This window comes from Microcaecilia unicolor, chromosome 4 (assembly GCF_901765095.1).
Source record: "Microcaecilia unicolor chromosome 4, aMicUni1.1, whole genome shotgun sequence".
Taxonomy (NCBI): Eukaryota; Metazoa; Chordata; class Amphibia; order Gymnophiona; family Siphonopidae; genus Microcaecilia; species Microcaecilia unicolor.
This window is the reverse complement of record NC_044034.1, coordinates 190,624,974-190,643,004: the sequence shown is the minus strand read 5'-3', so window position 1 is coordinate 190,643,004 and position 18,031 is coordinate 190,624,974. Positions and strand designations below refer to the sequence as shown.

The following is an 18,031-nucleotide window of genomic DNA, read 5'->3' as shown; positions in this document are numbered from 1 at the left end:
CTAGATTATTGTAGGAGTCATTCTTCTTTACTACCTTCTTGGAATCAGTGCCTTAATTGGAGCAACAGTAATCATAGTGCTTGCACCAGTCCAGTATTTTGTAGCCACCAAACTGTCACAGGCCCAAAGGAGCACATTAGTAAGTATGTTTAATTTAGTATACATTTCCATGATACAGAGCATTAATCAGACTAGAAAGGTAAACCTATAAGGGCCATTTACTAAAGTGCAGTAAGTTTTGCATTGTTCAATCAGTTAGAAACAAGGGCTTAACTCAGCCCAATCATAGCATTGGGATGTCTTCAGTCAAAGCATACGCTGGAGCTTCTCCTCTTTCTCCCCTGGGCCTCCTGAACTTCTGCCTAGTCCTGTCTTTTACACTCCTTGGTTGTGTCTCCACCCCTCCCCGGCTTGCTTCCTCCTGGGGCGGGAACCTGCTCTCTTAAGGTGGCCTGGGTTTATTAGAGAGTGACCTGTTAAAAATGAGGGGCAGTGTTATATACACCCCACCATAGACCCATTACAAATGTTTTTCATAATGATCAGCCAATGAGCAGACATGTAGACTTGCAAATACGTACTATGAAGCAGACCTGTGCACATAACCCTCAGACCTACAATCTAACTAAATGGCCTCTGTGACTTTTCCATATGTCCTTTTTCCTCATGTCACCTTCCTTGCTGCCCTTCATGCATTGTAGTAGCCCATTCTGATGCTCATGTATTGTGTTGCTCATCTCAGTTCTGTGCATGAAATGTGATGGACTCAGCCTCTGGCCAATCATCCAAACCCCAATGTGTGGCGCTGGCTAGCCCATTGCCTGAAGGCCAGAGTCAACATGGTCCTTGAGCCTCCTTGGTTAAGTGCTGTGCAAGCAACATATATGACCAATAGGTAGCTAGAGTTGAAGCCACTGCTAGGTTTCAGGGGATGTAGTCTGCATCCTGGGCACAGCTGAGAGTCAGTGCTACATGGACCAGCAAGACACTATCATTACTATCAGGAAGGGCAGCCAAAGAAGAAAACACCATATCCTTAGGTAAAAAAAGTATATGACACTTGAGTAAAATGTTGTATATATGAGACGACAAACAAGCACAGCTAGGATTGTTTCCTCAAAAGGTATGGGTCTATCTTGCAGACCCATAACAGTATGGAAAGATAGCATCATAAAGGGGCCACCATTACTTGCCACTTATTCCCATGGGGCACCTCTGCCACTTTCCTGTGATTGTGTACGAAGCCCTCCACCCCCCCCCCACCCCCCCCCCCAGCACTCACATATTCACATGCATTGACACCTGCTGTCACGTTTTCAAAGCTGGAACTAGGTTTGTGAGCCCTTGGGCCACTGCCGAGGAGCGGCAGTGGCAGGCAAAACCACCCCACACCTGTCACGCTTTACACGAAACACTGGATAGTGAGCCCTTGGGCTACTGCCGAGGACGGCAGCGGCAGGAGGAACACCCACCGGAACAGAAGCCACAGCAGAGAACAGGAAGATAGTCCACAAACCCAGCAGAACTGGGGCCAGGCAAATAAAGTCAAGGTCCAGCTCCAGGCACAGGTTCCAAGCATAGGCGGTCGGTGGCCCAACTGTTTGGGAGGCTAAAGGGGGCGGGGTTAGGGGTGGAGCCATGGGTGGAGCTTATAGCCACAATTAACACAGAAAAAAATAAGTAAACATAAACTAGTCACAATTAATACCTTTATTAAATTTAGATATTAGATATGTATCATATGTCAAAGAATAAAGTGGTTGCTCAAAGCATATATACTAACCACAATCACTCAACTGTAAAACACTATGCACAAAATTTGTGGAAAAACACACTCAGAACCTTACTATACTATAACATTAGGCAGACCCTAATACACCAACATACCACCCATATGGAAAATGCAGATCGTCAACAATATGAAACAGGAATCATAATATCACGATTCTCATGTAGAGCCACAAAACACCCTTTTAGGGTGGATAGTGTTCACAATGAGCTCCTTTATTAACGACTATATGTAGATCCTTCAAGAAGTAGTGTGTCATGATTTAGGCTCTAAAACACTTTTTGATGTTTTTGGTGCCACCTCAGTAAGGCCAATACACAATCTCTCCACTGCAAAACACTATACACACACTTGTGCACAAACACACTCATAACCTTAGCAAACCATAACAGCACTAATTCCAAGGACAGGACGAGCTACAACCTTATGCGTGGAAAGGCAGCACTGTAATTACACCGGACTCTAAAACACCAGTACACAACCTAGGTGAAACAAAAAAAAAAACCAAAAAGGGCTGTAAATATTACACACTAGATACTGCACCTTGATTACACCAGTGGCGTAGCAAGGGTGGGCCCGGGTGGACCCAGGCCCATCCACTTTGGGCTCAGGCCCACCCCAGTAGCAACATACCTATGATGTGGCTGGCAGGGATCCCCAAGCCCCACTAGCCCGAAAACTCCCCAACAACTGTCCTGCCTGCATACCCTTTTTAAGTAGCAGATCTTAGCCTGCAGTGAGCAGCGACTGATACATACTGCTTGCAACTGGCCCCACAGTATTAGCTGCTGCTCGCTGCCGGTGAAAATCTGCTATTACAAGGTATGCAAGGGAGGGGGATATTTGAGAGGACCATATGGCATGCAGGCGAGTGAGGGAGAGACCAGATCCCTTGTTGGACAAGTCAGAGTTCTGCCCACCCATCTTGGGCCCAGGCCCTCCCAAAATTGGGTGTCTGGCTACTCCCCTGGATTACACTTGAAAAACACAGGACACAACAGATATGAAGGCAAAACTGGAAAATTACCTCAAGAAGTCAGACTCAGCATGCAGCAATACTAGAAAAATTGAAACTTACATGCAAAATATCACAGATGCACATTTCCAAAAGCTGACATATTCCAGTTAATAAATTCTGAATAAAATACTTTTTTCTAACCTTTGTTGTCTGATCATTTAGTTTTTCTATTCACTTTGGTCCCAGTGTCTTCTTTCCATTTGATATTTTTTTCTCTCAATATGTCCACCATCCTCCTGTGTCCTTATGCGTCCTGTCTACCATCTGTAGCCCTGTCCCTATCCTTTCTCCAGTTTCAGCATACTGCCCTCAAAGTGTTCCAATCAGCCCTTAAATTCAGCAATTTCCCCTCCATCCATATCCAGCATTTTCTCCCCTTCCCTCCATCCATGTGCATGTACTTCTCTGTCTTCCCTCCCCTCCATCCATGTCCACCATTTCTCCTCTGCCTTCCACTCCATCCGTGTGCATCTCCTTCCTTTGTCTTTCCTTCCCTCCATCCTTGTCCAACATTTTTCCTCTCTTCCCTGCCCTCCACTCCATCCATGTCCAGATTCTCCTCTCTTCCCTCCCCTCCATCCATCCATGTCCAGCACCTTCCCTCTTTCTCTCCTACCCTTCCATCCAGTGTCATCCCTCTTTCTCACTCCATCCTTCTACCCATTACCCTCTCCCAATCCTTCTGTCTATTGTCTCCCTTTCCTTCCATCTATGTCTCCCTCTATCTCCCCTTCCTTCTAAACAGTTCTCTCTCTCGACCCTTTTCCATTCAGCATGTCCTCTCTATCCCCATCCTTCCAGTGTCTTTTCTCTTTCTTTCCCTCCCTACCCTTACGTCTTGTCTTCTCTCTTTCTGCCCCCTCCTTCCAGCATTTCCCTCTTTCTCCCTCCTTTCATTCAGCATTTCTCCGTCTGACAGCTAGAGTCTCCCCAGTTTCTCCCCAGCAGCTTCTCTCTCTCCTGCCCATGTCCCCTCTTTCTCTCCCCATCTTTCCACTCATCTCTCTCTCTCTGTACCCCTCTCCATCTAGCATCTTCTCTCTGGCTCTCCCCTGCTCTCTTCCATGTCCCTGGCTTTCCCCTGCTCTCTTCCATGTCCTCTTTTTCTCTCCCCATCTCTCTCTGGCTCTCCCCTGCACTTGTCCACTTTCTCTCTCTCTCCTCCAGCGTCCTCATGCATCTCTCCTCTCACTCATTGCATCCAACCTTTCCCCTCCCCTTCTTGCTTCCCTTAGATCTACCATCACTCTCACTCTTTTCTCCTCCCCCCCTTTTCCCATTCCCCTGCCCTGCCATTGCTTTCTTTCCTCCCTCTTCCCCCTTAGATGTAGCATCACATCCTCCTCTCTCCACCCCCCTTTCCATTTGGTCTGGCAGCTGGCTGGCATCGCTTCCCCCCCCCCCCCCCCCCCGGGCTACTGGCAGTATCGCTCCCCTCTGCTCCTGTCACTAACCCACCCCAAACTCTTCTCTCTCCATCCTTATCCCTTTACACTTCCCTCCTTGCGCCCGTAACTTTCCTCACTCTGCCCACCACCCCCTTTCTCCTTTTAATCCACACCCGCTTGTCTTTCCATCCTGACCAGTCCTAACTCCATCTCCTCTTCCCCTATTGCCACCCTAAACTCTCCCCATTTGTACCCCCCTTTTGCCCCATGCCTTGTTTCTTACTATTGCAAGGCCTCAACCCCACCCAACACTCTCCTCTTTTTGCCCCACTGCCCCCCTCTCTCCCTTACATCTGACCAGGCCAAAAAAAAGCATTGGACCTAGTAGATCCCTTCTCTTACCACCATGACGACAATGACCCCAACTGCACCTGTGGGAATGAAGAGGCTGTAAGCGAATGTTGCCTCCTTCTGCTTCTTGAGCACCTGCACCTGCATTTGTTTTTTGAAAAGACAAAATCCCACCACCTGCTGCTCGCTGTCACATCTTTCAAATCGAGGCTTTGTAGCAGTCCAGCAGCAGCAGCAATGATGTAAGCGCTGCTTTCAGCCTGCCCCGGAAGCACTCTCTGTACAGCTTCCCGCGTAGGCAGGACGCTGTCCAGAGAAGGCTTCCGGGCGGGCAGGCTGAAAGCAGCGCTTACATCATTGCTGCTGCTGCTACGAAGCCTCAAATTTGAAAGATGTGACAGGAGCGGAGGTGGAGAACGATTACCGTGCTGGTCGGAGGGGGGGGGGAGGGAGAAGGACAGCCACAGCATCGATTCGCACGTCGGGGGGGGGGGGGAGGACAGCCCCAGCATCGATCGACGTCGGGTGGGGGGGGGAAAGGACAGCCCCAGCATCGATCGACGTCGGGGGGGGGGGGAAAGGACAGCCCCAGCATCGATCGCACGTTCTGCACGCACCAGTCGGGGGGGGAGATGTTCAAGGCAGCACCCCTCATGAGCTGCACCCGGGGCAGTCCGCCCCCACCGCCCCGCCCTTGCTGCACTTGTGGCTGGGGAGGCTTAGCCTCCCCAAGCCTCTTATACCAGGCGCCTATGGTTCCAAGGCAGGCGGCAAGCAAAGTCTGAGTCCAGGTCCAGGCAAAGGTTCAAAGGCAAGCGGCACGTAAAGTCAGAGTCCAGGTCCAGGCAAAGGTTCAAAGGCAGGCGGCAAGCAAAGTCAAAGTCCAGGTCCAGGCACTAGGTTCAAAGGCAGATAGAGAAACTGAAAGTAGCAAAAGCACAGCAACAAACAACCACAGAAGACACACCTCTGAGGACCTCTGTTGCAAGGCAAACTAGAAACACTTCCAGGTGGCTAATAAATGCCAACAGCCAGGGAGTTCACCAGGTACAGAAACAGCTTAGTTCCAAAAAGTCTCGAGACCAACTGGCAGGCTAGAAAATCCGGGACCGGACCGGCATGACTTCTGGAACCGGGAAAACGATCAACAGACAGTCCATTGCGACCACCAGGTCTGACCACCAGGGGCGAGATGAATGAGAGCATGATACCGGGGCAGAGCCATAACAGTACCTCCCTCTCAAGGCCCCCCCGGACCTCTCGGGTGATCTAGGTCTCCATGGATATCTCTGATGGCATCTGTTGTTGAGTTTAAGCGAGTGATCCATAATCCCTGTACTAGGCTTGGGTTGTGAGACGGTCGATTGTAGACCGGACTGGAGCTTGTACATCGAGTTGGCCCGAGTGCACAGCACCGAAGCAGGGCTACCCGCCATGATTCGCTGGAGACTCCTCTGTGAGCCTTGAGATCTCTGAACATCATGGCGGTCGTGAGCCTTAAGACCTGAATCCTGTCCTCGAGGAGAGGCGTAGGATAACCCGCCTCGAGGGATCTTCTTAGAACTCCTGATGGCGGAACGCTGGGGTTTGGATGCCTTGTCGACTCCAGCTTAGAACTGGCTGATCTGGGGCGCCATGCAGACACAGTGCAGATTCATTCCAGCAACATCCGAGTTCTGGGACTGTGAGTCACTAATATCAGTCCAGGCATCTGATTCTTGGTCTTGTCGTTCGCTGTCAATCTCACCATGATCCAACACGAGGCAATCCTTCCTGCAAGACTCACCCCAGTCCAAAATTTCATCCTTTTCCCAGTCTAGGATCGGATTGTGGCTCTGTAACCACGGTAGACCCAACACAATAGGTTGCACGGCTGACTGGAGGACATAAAAGGAAATGTCTTCTCTGTGATCCCAATACATTAAGCTCACCGGACCCATCTGGGTGTTTACATACCCTTGAATGCATCCATAAACTGAAAAAAGCGGCATGGGCTTAGGTAGTTCTTGTATAGGAATGTTCAATTGATGAACCAGGGCCTCGGCTATAAAGTTTCCACCGGCCCCGGAGTCCAGGAAAACTTCAGTCTGTTCCCTCTTGTGACCAAGATCGAGCATAGCGGGCACCAAGAATTGAGTACGAAGAATGCCAGGTGATAGACTTACTATAGTGCCTGCTGTCAACCCCTGATCCAGGGGTGCCGGTTTAAGAGGGCACCTGGCCGCATAATGTCCAATATCACCACAATACAGACAAAGGTTGAGACTCCGATGTCTCTGTTTCTCCTGCATGGTGAGGGAAGTGTGTCCTAATTGCATGGGTTCTGCGGGTGGTAGTGGAGAAGCCTCCTGGCCTTTATACACCGGGGCACAGCCTGAAGACTAGGTGTTTTGGTTCCCACCCTTTCTGCGGAGCGCCGTTCTCGGTTACGCTCCTGGAACCGAATATCAATTGTAGTGCAGAGTCTAATCAGGTCATCCAATCCTGTAGAAAGATCACGTCCAGCTAGCTCATCCTTAATTTGGGGCGCCAAACCCTGCCAAAAGTTCGCGACCAGGCTCTCATTATTCCAAGTTAACTCAGAAGCCAGGGTGCGGAACTGAATGACATAGTCGCCCAAAGTCCGCGTTACCTGCTTTAATCTCAAAAGCGCTGACGTTGCGGAGGCAACTTTCCCGGGCTCTTCAAACACTCGTCTAAATTGATCCAGGAAATTGCGGAGGTCATGGGTCACTGGATCATTCTTCTCCCACAAAGGGGACACCCAGGCCAGAGCCTGTCCAGACAATAGTGACATAATATAGGCAATCTGAATTCTTTCAGTAGGAAAGTCCCGAGCTTGAAGCTCAAAAATTATAGCACACTGATTGAGAACACCCCTACAGTCTTTAGGATTCCCATCATATCTTGGGGGTGACTTCAGACAGATATCTGGCCTTACCAGAGCTGCCGCCGGTCCTGAGTCTGAATCTGGAGGAGCCACCCCGGAAGATGTCCTAGGTCCTGGGGGGTTAAGGTGCACATATTGGCTTAACAATTGTACCTGTGCATTCACTTCGTTATAGAGTTTATAAAGGTGTGCTATCGCACCGGCGGGTGATTCTTCCGAGCTCATGGCCTTGCAATCTGTCACGCTTCACACGAAACACTGGATAGTGAGCCTTTGGGCTACTGCCGAGGACGGCAGCGGCAGGAGGAATACCCACTGGAACAGAAGCCACAGCAGAGAACAGGAAGATAGTCCACAAACCCAGCAGAACCAGGGCCAAGCAAATAAAGTCAAGGTCCAGCTCCAGGCAGAGGTTCCAAGGCAGGCGGCAAGCAAAGTCCGAGTCCAGGTCCAGGCAAAGGTTCAAAGGCAAGCGGCAAGCAAAGTCAAAGTCCAGGTCCAGGCACTAGGTTCAAAGGCAGAAACTGGAAGTAGCAAAAGCACAGCAACAAACAACCACAGAAGACACACCTCTGAGGACCTCTGTTGCAAGGCAAACTAGAAACACTTCCAGGTGGTTAATAAAGGCCAACAGCCAGGGAGTTCACCAGGTACGGAAACAGCTTAGTTCCAAAAAGTCTCGAGACCAACTGGCAGGCTAGAAAATCCAGACCGGACCGGCATGACTTCTGGAACTGGGAAAATGATCAACAGACAGTCCATTGCGACCACCAGGTCTGACCACCAGGGGGCGAGATGAATGAGAGCATGATACCGGGGCAGAGTCATAACAACACCAGAGACTAGGCAGAACAGGACTGGAACCCCGGACTGGAGTTGCAGCAGAGGCAAACAAGCAGGAATAAGCAGAGCAGGCACAATTAAACTTCACCTGCGCTTGGCCACGTCTCACCTGGAGTTGAGCCCCTGGCTACAGGTGGCCGGCAGGACTTACTGGGCAAGGCAGGACTGGGTACCCACTAGGCTGAACCAGGACTGAGGGTCAGAGGTGAAAGGAACATACCGGGACAGCAGGGCAAGGAAGGGATAAGCTAAAGGACAGGACTGAAAGCTGCAAGCAGCCACTAAAACAGGGAACAAATACTGACAGAAAGGAGACAGGACTGGAAGCTGCAGAACAGCCACTAAAAACACAAACAGACAAGGACTAGACACAAAACTACAAGCCAGAGACAAGACGAGAGAACAAGCAAGAACCTAATCTAAACTACACACAGACTAACTAGAACAGACAAGAATCTCAGGCAAGTATCAATACAATAAAACCAGACTAGGCAGACGTGCACACAGCACACCGACCAACCTCAGGGCCTTAGACGATGCAAAGGCAAAGCAGAAAGATTTCAGAATGACTAATAAGCCCAGCAGCAGCTGAGGCTTAGCTGCAGCAATCACCAGGCAACTACGGGAGCTGTGCAGGTTCAAACAAAAAGAGCAAGTCTGGCAGTCTGGAAGATCCGGACCGGACTGGGCTGAAATCTGGAACGGGAAACAGTAACCAGACAGTCCATAGCAGCCACCAGGTCTGACCACCAGGTGGGGAGAGGAAGGAGAGCATGAAACATGGCACAGCCGTGACACCTGCTGCCATCTCCACGAGACATTAATCTTTCTACACAATAAGTTATACAGCATGTTGCAAGAGCCAGCACATGTATAACTGTGCACAGATCTGGCAGAAGGGTATTGATTTCATCCAAAAAAATGCTAATATTTTAGATGCTCAGCATTAGGCTATTACAACTTCTGGATATCCATAATGTAGTGCTACCCAGGGTATACCCCTAGCATGCCTCTTTCCTAGACATTGCCCTTTCAATGTTCAGAGGATCAACATTGAGAGTGCACCATTTCTAAAATGGTGCTTTCAACATGGATGGAATTTGAACATGGATATGCCAGCATATCCGCAGCCATATCATGAATAGCATTTTTAAAATAAGCACCATGATGCACTAGATATTTAGGTTACCTGATTTTTCTGCGACTCTCATATATGTATGTATGTATGTATGTATTTATTTATTTATTGCATTTGTATCCCACATTTTCCCACCTATTTGCAGGCTCAATGTGGCTTACATTATTCCGTCCTGGCGATCGCCATTTCCGGAGTGAGAGATACACGTGGTATTACGTTAGAACATGATTGGCATAGTAGATTAAACAGTCAGTTATAAAGAGTTCATTATCGGAATCAGAGATAAGGTGGTATAAAAAGTGTAGCTATTAGTTTAGATACTACTGGGAGTGATATAAGGGGAGGGCAAAGCAAATGTCAATGTGGAATATATGTTGAAGTGAATGAGATGTAACTACAGATGAGGGACTCTTGACAAATGTGAGAAGAAAAGTTTCATACCAACCAAGAAATTTAATGCATAACTAATGGATTCTACTTGAGATGTGTTCACACATTTACACGAATGTTTATCTTTTTGGTCCATTTTTGGGGAAAAAAAAAACATCCAAGTGCAAAACACACAAAATCAAGCTATTGGGATGTAGGATGAGCCAACATTCTTAGTAGACTGACCACACAAACATCCCAGGAGAGCAGTGGGGCACCCTAGGGAGCACTGCACTGGACTTCACATAAAAGGTCCCAGGTACGCATCTGACCATCACCCCCTTATATTGTCTGCTGAGTCCTCCAAAACCCACCAAAAACCCACTGCCCCCAAACTGCACACCTCGACAATAGCCCTTATGGGTGAAGGGAGCACCTAAATGTGATGTGGGTACTGTAGGTTTCTGGTGAGTGTTGGAGGGCTCACAGCATCCACAACAAGTGTAACAGGTAGGGGGAGGTATGGGTCTGGGTCCACCCATCTACAGTGCACTGCACCCACCACTAGTGCCTTATTCATTCTAAAAACAGGTCTAGACCAAAATGTTGAAGTTTCAACCCTATGTTTTCATTTTGTTCCATTATGGCTGTAAAACATCCAAATATTAGGAACGCCCTAATCCTGTTGCCACCCCCCCCCCCCCCCAAAAAAAAAAAAAACCTGCCACCCCTGACATGCCCTCTTGTGATTTGGACAAACTGCAGATGAATTATATAGATAAATGTCTGCAAAACAGGTTTCGAAAAATACTGATTTGGATGTTTTTGTGAGAAAAATGTCCAAATGCTGCTTTGTGCCACTTTTTAGATGTTTTTCTCTTTTGAAAATTAGCCCTGAAGTACAAGTTATTTTGGGCTTAAAAATAAATAAAATGGACATTCTGCATTTTTTCATCTAAAATCTAGTGTAGTTTTAAAAAAGTGAATATTATTCATTTAATTACAGCTAGGATTTAATGAAATATGCACAGAAAAACTATAATTATAGCCTACATTGGTGACAGTTGCCTAAAAAGAATATGATGTGCAAATTTTCCATAATTGGTCCTGGTAATATTTAAATACTAGTCTTATGTCCAAGTTTCTTAGCTGTCAGAATGCTAGGGGGCAATTTGATAAGCCACTTTAAATATATAGAACAGTGTTTGATGCGCTCAAATGCGCACTTGTAAAATTGCCTGGGGAAATATTAAAAGTAGATGCTTGACAAGGGTTACACCTACTTCTGTGCAGAGTGAGGGCACCTAGGTTAAGTGAGCGTGAAGGTGCTAATTATGGCCCAGTTTTATAAAGACACATAGATGTCTATGGGACCCTTTTACTAAAGCGTGCTTAGCCCTATTGTGGGCTTAACACATGAAAAAAGACTGTTTTAGAAGGGGTTGGGTGTGGAAGCATTATCCAGCTAGCATGTTTATATTGGTGCATGCTAACTGGATAACGCTAACAACTTGGGAGTATTTGACCCTCCTAAATAGGAGGCAGTAAGTGCTTCCGTGTTAATATTTTTGCAAGTCTTGCATGCTAATGAAAAAATTAGCACAGGACATGCAAAAAGAAAAAGCCCTATTTAGGGACTCATTAGAAATGGGTTTAGCGCATGAGAAAATTCCGTGTTAAAATACACTTAGCACATTTCTTAGCAAATCTTAGTATGTGACTGTATAAAATACTAGCATGAATCCAGCAGCAATAACACCTACATTCAATATGCCTGCTGAAGATCACGTGTAAATACTAATGCATATTTTATTGAAAACCAGCTTTATTAACGCATAATGTGATACCACTTAAATTCAAAATAAATCATAATTTTAAAACACTATGTCCTGTCACCTTAATCACATTAATACGGAACTTCAGGTTTGACACCTTTTTCTCCTCATTTTCCTCTCCTCCCCCATTCCACCCTACTTCACTTCCATCCCCTCCCACCATTATCAAACTTTTAAGGCATTTAGGAGAATGCTACAAAACTGTGTATTTTGGGAGCCTAGGAAATGTTTTATTGCAAATAAGAGGATTGGAGAGCCTCAGAAATATCTAAATCAACACCTTCCAAAATAGTGAATAAACTTTACTTTAATTCACTGAAAATTTCTTAAAAGATCACAACAAGCAAACATGATTGGAAGGGAAAAGCCTCAGATCCCAGCCTCTTAGTGCTTAAGCAATATTTGGACCTAATGGAGCAATCACCTTAAAGGCATAAAAAGCCGTCTATAAATGCTTCATTTTGAAGTGTGTTTATCAAATACAATTTAGCTCGAGGTGAGTTACATTCAGGTGCAGCAGGTATTTTCCCGTCTCTGGAGGGCTTAACAGTGTAAGTTTTTACTTCTGGCAATGGAGCATTAAATGATTTGCTCAAGACCTCAGAGAGCCACAATAGGATTTCAACTGAGTTTCTGTGGTTCTGAATCCACTTCTCTAACTATTAGACGATTCCTCTACACCCATGCATCCGTTATAAAATAACTGATAACCCAATTCTCAAAACTCCGGCACTGTACTGAACAGCATTTTAGAAATAGCGCCAGAACAGTGCATCTGAACAACTCCCTAATGCTCAACATTAATGAGATGCAAAAATAGGCGCACAGTTAGCACTGAGCATTAGGAAGCTGGAAGTAAGGGTGAGGATGGTGCCTAGGCATGTGCACAAGAGCTGTGCGGTAAGCGAAGCTCTTGTACTCATGTCCAGTCTGGGGAACATAAACATCAGAGGGGGAGGAGGAAAGGAGGAAGAAGAGCTGCCGGTTTCCTCTTTGTCATCATGGTGAGATCAGGCAGCAGGGGCGGCAGATCAGAAAGCGGTAGCAGCCTTCAGTGGAGCCCAGTGGGGCACCGGATGAGGATCTCTACTGCACGATGGGCATTAACTTTCATTTGCAGATCCACCCTGATGGCCAAGTCAACTGCTCCCATGAAGCCTGTCTTTTGAGTAAGCAGGGTTTTCCAAGCCAGCACTGCCACTGGGTTAACATGGAGATAAAAATCAAGCACCAAGCCTCAATGACTACTCAAGCACACAAAAATACCGGCCAGCACAAACACCCTAATGCCAACTCTGTGCTGGCATAGGGTTTGTAGCGATAAGGGCACCCTTGTTAACAGCGCTGTTCACTGTACATTTAGGAGAATGCTACAAAGCTGTGTATTTTCGGAGCCTGGGAGCCTAGGAAATATTACAAATAAGAGGATTGGAGAGCCTCAGAAATATCTAAATCAACACCTTCCAAAATAGTGAATAAACTTTACTTTAATTCACTGAAAATTTCTTAAAAGATCACAACAAGCAAACATGATTGGAAGGAAAAAACCTCAGACCCCAGCCTCTTAGTGCTTAAGCAATATTGGGACCTAATCGAGCAATCACCTTAAAGGCATAAAAAGTCTTCTATAAATGCTTCATTTTTATTGTGTTTATCAAATACAATTTAGCTCGAGCTGAGTTGCATTCAGGTGCAGCAGGTATTATGAACATTATGGACTCCTGCGCAAACTCATTTCAACTGAAACTGAACACTGAAAAAACACACTGCCTCATCCTCACTTCTCAACATAACAAATACAAACCCACAACATTAACTACCCCAGGACACACCCTCCCTACTTCAGACAGTTTGGAAATACTCGGCGTCACACTCGATCGCAACCTAACTCTCAAGAGCCAAGTAAACTCTGTAATAAAGAAAATGTTCTATGCAATGTGGAAGCTCAAACGATTAAAACCCTTCTTCCCAAGGGAAACCGTTTGTAACCTAATATAATCAATGGTCCTAAGTCATGCAGATTACTGTAACGGAATCTATGCGGGATGCAAAGAACAACTAACAAAAAAACTCCAGACCGCCCAAAATACAGCAGCCAGGTTGATATTCAGCAAAACACGCTTCGATAGTGCCAAACCCCTTCGAGAAAAATTGCACTGGCTCCCAATCAAAGAACGAATCATCTTCAAAATCCGCACTCTGGTCCACAAAATCATATATGGTGTAGCCCTAGGATACATGACAGACCTCATATATCTACCAACAAGAAACAGATTCGGTCTGCTAGATCATACCTAAGCCTACACTACCCAAATTGCAAAGGATTGAAATACAAAACAACCTACGCATCCAGCTTCTCCTGCATAAGTGCACAACTATGGAATGGCCTCCCAAAAGCTGTGAAAACAATCCATGACCACCTGAACTTCAGGAAATCATTAAAAACCAACCTCTTCAAAAAGGCTTACCGCAATGACCCTACATAAACCCCTTCACCCAAAGCACAGCATGCCTAATGAGTGCACTGGACAACACACAACCTTCATCACCTCCAACCCTCCACATATACCTCACTTGACCACTATACAACCTTGTATTTGTTATCAACCGACTGGGCAAATGCCTAACGGTACTATGTAAGCCACATTGAGCCAGCAAATAGGTGGGATACAAATGCAACAAATAAATAAAATGTTCCTGTCTCTGGAGGGCTTAACAGTGTAAGCTTTTACTTCAGGCAATGGAGCATTAAATGACTTGCCCAAGACCTCAGAGAGCCACAATAGGATTTCAACTGAGCTTCTGTGGTTCTGAATCCACTTCTCTAACTATTAGATGATTCCTCTACACCCATGCATCCATTATAAAATAACTGATACCCCAATGTTCAAAACTCTGGCACTGTACTGAACAGCATTGGAGAAATAGCGCCAGAACAGTGCATCTGAACAACTCCCTAATGCTCAACATTAATGAGATGCAAAAATAGGCGCACTGTTAGCATTGAACATTAGGAAGTTGGAAGTAAGGGGGAGGATGATGCCTAGGGCATGCGCACAAGAGCTGTGCGGTAAGCAAAGCTCTTGTACTCATGTCCAGTCTGGGGAACATAAACATCAGAGGGGGAGGAGGAAAGGAGGAAGAAGAGCTGCCGGTTTCCTCTTTGTCATCATGGCGAGACCAGGCAGCAGGGGCGGCAGATCGGAAAACGGTAGCAGCCTTCAGTGGAGCCCAGTGGGGCACCGGATGAGGATCTCTACTGCACGATGGGCATTAACTTTCATTTGCAGATCCACCCTGACGGCCAAGTCAACTGCTCCCATGAAGCCTGTCTTTTGAGTAAGCAGGGTTTTCCAAGCCAGCACTGCCACTGGGTTAACATGGAGATAAAAATCAAGCACCAAGCCTCAATGACTACTCAAGCACACAAAAATACCGGCCAGCACAAACACCCTAATGCCAACTCTGCGCTGGCATAGGGTTTGTAGCGGTATGGACACCCCTGTTAACAGCGCTGTTCGCTGTGCATTGGAGGGTAATAGAAATTACCTCATTTGCATCATTTTGAATACATTTGCATACTTATTCTTCAGCATGTGTGTTGTTTCCCACATTGTTTTCCTCTGAGCATAGTGGCGCTAATGGCCTCTAGCATCTGCATTTGCTTCTGAACAGCGGTACATGAATATCCAAAGAAGGAGAACCCAATCCACACACTCTATCATACAGGTTCTCACAGCTGTATTTGGATTATTTTGGCTATTATTACATGGTAATATGTGATTGCCTACAGATATGGACTGGTGATGGTCGTTTTGATGTGATTTAATTTGTAGCTATTTTTGCAGACAGTTTTAGGGAGGGGGGTTATCAAGGAAGCCTACTGTTAAATCAGGTTATTTTACCACAACTCGTGCTATTATAGCACAGGGTCCATTTTATGTAATGGATCTAGGTCAGGTCCCAACTGTACAGTTCCCATTGGACATTTCCCAACCACCAATTCCCATCTGGATAATTCCCACCGAGGACAATTCCCACCACACCAGGGAGGACAATTGCCACCCAAAACCAAAAAAATGTAAAACACACTGCTACTCAAAACAAAATCCACACCTTACTAGAGTGGACAATTCCCACCCAAAACCAAAAAAAAAATGTACAACTGCTACACCAAAAACTGTAGAACAGTCTACTCCAAATTACAAAATCCAATAATCAATTGTCCAAACAGCTGTTGAACAAACATGCAAATATAAATAATCAAAAACACACCACTCCACAATAAAACAAATCTAGTAATTAACTGTCCCAAACAACTCTAAAACAAGCATATGCAAATAAAATAAATCAGAAACGAGCTTAGAACTGAAGTATAAATAATATAAGATATCAACTAAAAAGTAAGGTTATAGCAATGCTACAAAGAAAATCTTCCACAGTTTTCTTACCAAAATCTTCAAGCAATGCAACCAGCCGTTCTTGAGATGCTTTATATTGACGACGCTGGGGAGGAGGTAGATGACCAGCTATAAGACAGTCCTGTTCAGCCTCCACCATAGCATGCTCCTTCTGTAGCACCCTGATGAAGCACCAAATATTGGATGGTGAGCTGTAACACTGGACTGCAAGCGATTTTGGTACCCCTCAATCGCATTGGTAGTATGAGGCAGGTTATTCTGCACACAATCATACACATTCTAAAAAGCAATTGGAAACATAGGCTGCCTTCTGATTCTTCTCCATGGACGTCCAATTAAGTATCCTCAAAATAATCATCAACAGCTTGTTGCTCTGATGGCAATGTCCGATAGTCTCAAAACAATAAACTACCCGATCAGGAGGATCAAATGCTAGAGCTGGAAGCATTCGTGCAGAAAGATAAAAAAAAAGAATCTTGAGCACAACACATCTGCAGACCCTCACTTTGAATTTTCCTATAAATATTTTGTGACAGTTGGAAAAAACACCCCCTTACAGAGGCAGCAGGAAAAGTAGACACAATAGCATTCATAGACGCTTTTTCAAAATCCACAAACATAGTAACATAGAGGGGAATAATCGAACGGCGCTGGCGAAATACATGGCCGGCGATGTATTTTGGCGGTGTCGCAAACCGCTGGCCAGACCCGTATTTTCGAAAAAGATGGCCAGCCATCTTTTGTTTCGATAATACGGTTCCGGCCAGCCAAATGCATTGGATTTGGCCGGGGTTTGAGATGGCCGGCTTCGTTTTTTAGCGATAATGGGAAGTTATGTCGGCCATCTCAAACCCCGGCCAAATCCAAGGCATTTGGCCGTGGGAGGAGCTAGCATTTAGTGCACTGGCCCCCTTGACATGCCAGGACACCAACCGGGCTCCCTAGGGGTCATTGTGGTGGATTTCAGAAAAGCTCCCACGTGCATAGCTCCCTTACTTTGGGAGCTGAGCCCCCCACCCCCACCCCAAAACCCACTACCCACAAATGTACTGCACCCACTAAAACTGCTCCAGGGACCTGCATAAAGCCTCTAGGACTTATTGCTGCTGTATAACTTTGGCACACCAGTTCACACCTGAAGACTAATCTCTCTGAAAAAGTCCTTTCTTGAAATAACCACGTTTACTCACAGTTAACTGCAGATCAGAGGTTGTGCCCCACTGGCAAAGAGTCCCCTGGTACTAAGATTAGCAGTAGGTCAGAGCTGGCACAATGGTGTACAATGCCCTCTTTCAGCACCATTCAAGGTTAGAACTACGCTCTCTGACGTGGGCAACACATGAAAGGGATCTAAAACTGACTTACAAAAATGGCCACTTCCGCATGGACTACAACAGGAAACAAAACAGGGCACACTCTGACCCAGTAAGCAGGGGGAAAAGCAGAGCCTACCAACTACCAATACCTATACCCATTACAGTGCATTGCTGATGTGACTCTGCAGTGCAAATCACAAGCAGGCAAAGGCTGTCGGAGGACAGAACACATTCTGCTGTCATGGAGGTGGGTACGGCATTTGAGGCTGGCATAGAGGCTGGCAAAAAAGTATTTGTAACCTGTTTTTTTATGCTGGGAGGGGGTTGGTGACCACTGGGGGAGTACGGGGAGGTCATCCCCGATTCCTTCCGGTGGTCATGTGGTCAGTTCGGCCACCTTTTTGAAGCTTGGACCTGAAAAAAAAGGGACCAAGTAAAAGTGGCCAAATGCTCTTCATCGCCGGGGTTTTTTTTTTCCATTATGGGCTAAAGCCGGCCATTTCGTAACCCCGCCCATGCCCACCCATGTCCCGCCTTCGCATCGCTGCCAACACGCTCCCTTGAACTTTCGCTGGCTCTGTGACGGGAAAGCGGCAATTGTGTCAAAATAGCAGCTTTCGTTTATACTGATTTGGCCGCTTTTGCGAGATCGCCGGCCATCTCCCGATTTGTG

At 46.4% G+C, this 18,031-nt stretch overlaps 1 protein-coding gene across 1 annotated transcript in view; it reads left to right on the top strand.

The window, feature by feature from the left end:
• Positions 1 to 18,031, top strand: part of ABCC8 (ATP binding cassette subfamily C member 8) — an 803,652-nt gene that overhangs the window by 326,359 nt on the left and 459,262 nt on the right. Inside the window, 1 exon segment of the mRNA XM_030201075.1 lies at positions 5 to 139. Within this exon segment, the coding sequence (XP_030056935.1) occupies positions 5 to 139 (135 nt within the window).